Source organism: Maylandia zebra, linkage group LG14 (assembly GCF_041146795.1).
Source record: "Maylandia zebra isolate NMK-2024a linkage group LG14, Mzebra_GT3a, whole genome shotgun sequence".
Classification (NCBI taxonomy): Eukaryota; Metazoa; Chordata; class Actinopteri; order Cichliformes; family Cichlidae; genus Maylandia; species Maylandia zebra.
In genome coordinates this window covers 40,199,877-40,205,418 of record NC_135180.1, presented here as the reverse complement: position 1 = coordinate 40,205,418, position 5,542 = coordinate 40,199,877, and the positions used below count along the sequence as shown (strand labels likewise).

General features: G+C 50.9%; 1 protein-coding gene across 1 annotated transcript; it reads right to left on the bottom strand.

Moving 5' to 3' along the window:
* Positions 1-828: 828 nt before the first annotated feature.
* Positions 829-5,236, bottom strand: LOC101464969 (coagulation factor IX). The gene is made up of 10 exons (XM_004572571.5): positions 5,105-5,236; positions 4,855-5,027; positions 4,395-4,419; positions 4,149-4,262; positions 3,923-4,057; positions 2,985-3,247; positions 2,788-2,902; positions 2,318-2,514; positions 2,115-2,240; positions 829-1,377 (listed from the first exon to the last, which is right to left on the bottom strand). Exons 1-10 carry the CDS (start codon positions 5,175-5,177, stop codon positions 1,132-1,134), a joined length of 1,467 nt encoding a protein of 488 aa, XP_004572628.1. The 5' UTR covers positions 5,178-5,236; the 3' UTR covers positions 829-1,131.
* Between the last annotated feature and the right edge of the window lie 306 nt (positions 5,237-5,542).

Below are 5,542 nucleotides of genomic sequence, written 5' to 3'. Positions count from 1 at the left end.
CGCGGCAAAGTTCGAACCACTTCATGAACCAGTCACGTGGTACAGCCGGGCAGCGAGGCTTCGGACGTCATCATTTTCAGCTCCTCCCATAAATGAAGCAAGCCTCGATACGCGCTTCGCGGAAACGCCCCCTCCATTACTCGACACACGCTCCGAAGCCTCGATACAGAACGTCCCATCACTATTGAATTGCTCACCTTGGAAACCTAAATGTCTGCATAGTCTGCTTCCCTACCACCTTCCTTGACGTTCGAGTCTGACTACTTCACACCTGTGAATGACTGCCAGGCCCATTATGTAACGCGCTGCTCATGTTATGGCACGATGCTTTATGATGCAACATTGTTTTGTTTCATTGCTGTGTTTATGTGGGAGGCACTCAAAAGCTCTTATTAAAGAACCAAAATCAACATGTTTGCACAACAATGATGACATGATCTGTTTACTGTAACAGCAACATTCAGATATTACTGCTTAGACCTGCATTCAATCTAATGTCCAGCAGGGGGCGACTGCTCTGGTCTGATTGTCTGAAGTCTGTAGGAAATGAAATGATCTGAAGGGTTTGTGGTCTCAGCTGCTGGGTTCACAGCTTATCCAATAACAGTGAAAATGATCATCCAGGACGATAAAAGCCTATTTTTACCGAGCGTGCAGCGTCGCCTGGTCAGCTCGGCCCCTTCACTCTTCCTGCCAGGTCTCAAAAATGTTTGAAACCTGAAAAACAACCTCAAAGACCAATATGTGACATCACAGTGACCATCTCATATGTATAGTCTGTGCATGTATGTACCCACAGGTGTGTGAATCAAACATCATCCAGGAACATGAAGAGAAGCTTACACACGTTGTTTATTTGGTGAATTTTGCTCCTTGACATTTATTCATAGACAAACACAGCAACAGATTTACTGCATGCTCCTTCACAGCATTGCTTTAAATCTCAGGGTGATGCTTCCTCTGTGGTATTAAAGTACTCACTATGCATACTCGCTGTACTATTACTGCAGCAGATCCCTTTATGGCGTCAGTGTGGCAGCAGTGTTCAGAGTCGGTTTGAAGGTGGTTGCAGCTCACTCGGTATCCCATAATCCCCTCACATGAAACCGGGCACGCTTGGCTCTCGGGGCTTCACGGGCTCCCAGTGCCGTTCACGTCCCGTCTCTCCATTGTGTCTCGGATCCAGTTGAGGAAGTTGCCCAGTCGGGTGTAGACACCGTACTTGCCACGGGCGGCACATTTCTCCCCCCAGCTGACGACCCCGGTCAGGAACCAGGTCCCCCTGTAGTTCACCACAAACGGCCCTCCGCTGTCCCCGCTGCAGGCGTCCTTACTGGCCTCCAGGTAACCTGCGCAGTACATGTTGTCTGTGATCACCTGCAGGAAACACAGGAGGGGCCGGGCATCAGGGCAACGTGGGAACGGCTGCGTCTCTATCGCTGACCCTGGTCTGGTTTGATTTGGTCATAGACGGTATCGCTCGAGTGAACAGCACACCTGAGACGGGGCAGATTTACATGTACACCTGTACACAAACAATGCTGACAGCAGATGCTGTGCATCATGTTCAGGTGTCCACAGTCTGCTTAGTGCAGGATTCAAACACGTTACAGAGAGCACACCTGTTCATCCAACAGTTCTTCCTGTAAGGACACATGAACAGGTGTGCTCTTTATCGTCCTCTACGACCCCAACTGTCGTTCAGCAGTGCTGCTCGCCGAAGCAGTTTCCACCCTCGTTTCATTTTGTAGAGATGACACTACTACACTCAGTAATCAGATTACAGTTACTTTTAGAAAAGGTCATTACTTGTATTAAGTATGACGAATGTGCAGCAGTCCCCTGCTAACATGCTAACCTGTGGACCTCCATCCAAAAACTGTCCAGCCCGTCGGTGTTCACCACGAACGTGGCGGTCTATCGACAGCGGGCGTACCAGGTAACCCTCTAAGTAGCCCCCCCCCGGATCCTCTGATAAACAGTCTAGTTTATCAGAGGATGCAGCAGCTTTTCTAACGTTTACGTCACCTGTTGCTGTGTTGCTGCTCTTTCTCAAACACTAAGTATAGATCAGCAGTTGCTGCGGGGTTGGGCTCAGACGCTCAGCTGATCACCTGCTCGGTGGTGCTGATGCAGTCTTTGTAGCCGACCACTGGGAGTGTCACCTTCCTCAGGAACCTCGAGGAGCGGCCCAGGTACTCGGTGGCCCCCCAGCCCGTCACCACGCCGTGGTTGTCCTCCTGGGCACACGGACACAGTCGGCATCAGACAGATGGGCCAAGTCAGCTGCAGCACTCATCATTTCCGATGAAATTACCTTCAGCAGGTATTTGGAGAGGTGGGTGTCGGGGAGGCAGGCGGGGACTGCGGTGGGGCCCTTCTGAACAGGCCGGGCGAGATAGAGCAGAGCGAGGTCGCTGTCGAAGGTGAAGGCGTGGAAGTGAGGATGAATGATGACCTTCTGGATCTTTATCTGCTGCTCGCCTGGATCGGGACGCTGCTTGTCGTAGTCACCTGCAGACACACACACACTCAGAAAACCCAGCTCACACACACATTCCTGCGCTCAGACTGAAGGGACAGCATCGATGAACCGAGATGCCGCAATCGCTGCTGCAGCCAGCAGAGGGCACATACCTGAGTGTAGTGGTTTTACAGACGTGCAGAAGCCTACACAGATGTGTGAACAGTGTCTGATTAGCATTCAAAGTATGCGTGTTTACATGAGCACCCCTGCTGCTCTGCCGCTCACAGTGGGTGAGGTCCACTGTAAACCACCGGCCTCACCTATCGTAATGTGGTCTGCAGACTCTTCAAAGCAGTGAGCGGCAGAAACGACCCATCGGTCAGATACCAGAGTCCCTCCGCAGAAACCGAAGCCGTCAGACCTGTGGATCAGAACCTGAACAGAAACGCTCAGAGTCAGCACGTTCACACAGCTCAGAACAAGGTTCTGCTTCGTTATTCCACTGATCCCTCCAAACCTGCCAGGGGCTCCCTCCTCTCCTCTCCAGGGATCCACCCACAACACGAGGCTGCATCTCGCTACCTCCTGCCCCTCCACTGTCCGTCAGGTTCCCTCCTCTCCCTGTTGCGTTCGCTGTCCACACCTCTGTTGAATTAAGTTCAGGTAGCCAGCTGTCTGTTGCATTGTAATCCCACGTGGCATCGTCTGTCTCCAAGGAACTCAGCAGAGAGCGACCTCGATCCAAAGCCTCCATCTGCTGACGGCCGCAGGGGAACGCCACTGAGCAGGAACGGGAAAGAAAGATCACGAAATCAGCTCAGATTAGCCGTGAGACCAACAAAGACACAGACATGAATATATGAATAATGATTAACACCAGTGCATCATGGGAATTCCCCAGCATAACTAAGGGAGGATTCAGGGTCACCTGGTCCAGCCCTAACTATATGCTTTAGCAAAAAGGAAAGTTTGAAGCCTAATCTTGAAAGTAGAGATAGTGTCTGTCTCCTGAATCCAAACTGGAAGCTGGTTCCACAGAAGAGGGGCCTGAAAACTGAAGGCTCTGCCTCCCATTCTACTTTTAAATACTCTAGGAACAACAAGTAGGCCTGCAGAGCGAGAGCGAAGTGCTCTAATAGGGTGATATGGTGCTACAAGGTCATTAAGATAAGATGGGGCCTGATTATTTAAGACCTTGTATGTGAGGAGCAGGATTTTGAATTCAATTCTGGATTTAACAGGAAGCCAAAACAGGAGAAATCTGCTCTCTCTTTCTAGTCCCTGTCAGGACTCTTGCTGCATTTTGGATCAGCTGAAGGCTTTTCAGGGAGTTTTTAGGACTTCCTGATAATAATGAATTACAGTCGTCCAGCCTGGAAGTAATAAATCCCGTCTGCACTTACTGTAGTATTATGTGCAGTAATACTAATACAATGTGGGTCCTGGGAGTGTTACCGGTCTTGGAGCAGCTCTGTCTGTCACTCTCTAGGAAGTATCCGTCAGCACAGCCACACTGAACTCCAGCGCCACCTGCCAGGTCTCTGCAGTACTGCATACAGCCACCATTTCTATAGTGGCACTCCAACACCACTACCCAAGGCAATTTTCATAAATATTTCATTTGTCAGGTGTCATTTGCTCGATTTAAAGGTGGTGTACCTGAGTTTCAGGTGTTTGTTACCTGTGTTGCAGATCTTGCCCTGATACTGGGGAGGACAAAGACACGTGAAGTCTCCTCGGTCCAGGGTGCACATGCCTCCGTTCAGACAGGGGTTGGTCCCACAGGGGTTCAGATCTAAGACACACAGGTGAGGAACTCAGCTGAGTCATTGGTAGAAGACACCTGATAAGATTTCAGACTGTAGTCAGACTAAAGCACATCCAGCTGAGCTGCCACAAACTGAGTGACTGGGTTGTTCGTACTCACTTGTGTATCTGTACCAAAACTCCATCTGTGGGACAAGGACTCAGAGTTAGTGACTGCAGCTGTGGTTATGTTGAACGACTGTGTAAGAGTCTGCAGACACGACAACGCTCTGCATCCTGTGTGTGCGCAGCTAAGCTGATCTCCTGCTCTGTAATCGTCCTGATTCGTGTCCGGGATGAACGAGGGTGATGTTTTCTGATGACTTCCATCATTTCAGCTGCTTCCTCTACACACACTCTGCTAGCTACACACCCTTGACTAGAACTACGTCGAAATCCTTATTTAAGCATTTAGCTCCACCCGCTGAGGGTCAGGTTTTGGGCCCAGCATCATCAATCAGGACGAAGCGGCCCTCTCTGGGTTAGCACGGGTCTGTGGTGCTGACTTTGCTTTAATATATGTTTAAATAAAGTAACACGGTGGTAATCTCCTGCTGCGTGGGCGGCGGTGGGCTTCGTACCGTCTTCTCCTGGGTCTGGAAGATCTCTGTGGCCTCCTCCAGTGAGCAGCGCTCCTCGTAACACTCCCGCTCCAGGTTCCCGGGCAGCATCTCCTCCAGGAAATGCGAGTTGGCTCGTCGCCTCCTGGAGGAGGAGCGCAGGATCTGGCCGGCCGCCGACCGATCCAAGAACACTGAGGGGTGGACAGAAAAACGGAAACACTCAGACTGTGCCGCAGAGGCGGAAAACACGAGCGTGGGTGTGTCTCACCTGAACACTGGATGAGCGCAGAGCAGACGAGCAGAGCGCCAACGCTCAGAGTCACGGCTGTGGACGGCAGCATGTCTGTCCGACGGCTGCGGGCAAAATGGAGGATGGAGGAGCAGCTGACGGATTGATGGTTAACCACAGCTCAAATATTGACACGCAGATGTCACATCAGCCGCAGAGACGACAACACGTCTGAACTCTGTTCTGCTGGAGTATTTTCATTGCTGACCTGTAAAGGTGAAAAGGTCAAAGGTCACAGCACCTTTTGATGATCCTGTAGGAAGCAGCTGTTCATGAAAATATTCCAAAGGCTTAAGAGGAACGGAGCCAACTCTGGAATAACCTTCAGAGCACCGACAGCGACACGTGCAGAGCCTGCTGAACAGAGTACACGCGGTACTGCAGTATCTGTACTGCAGTACAGCTACTTAGAAGTAA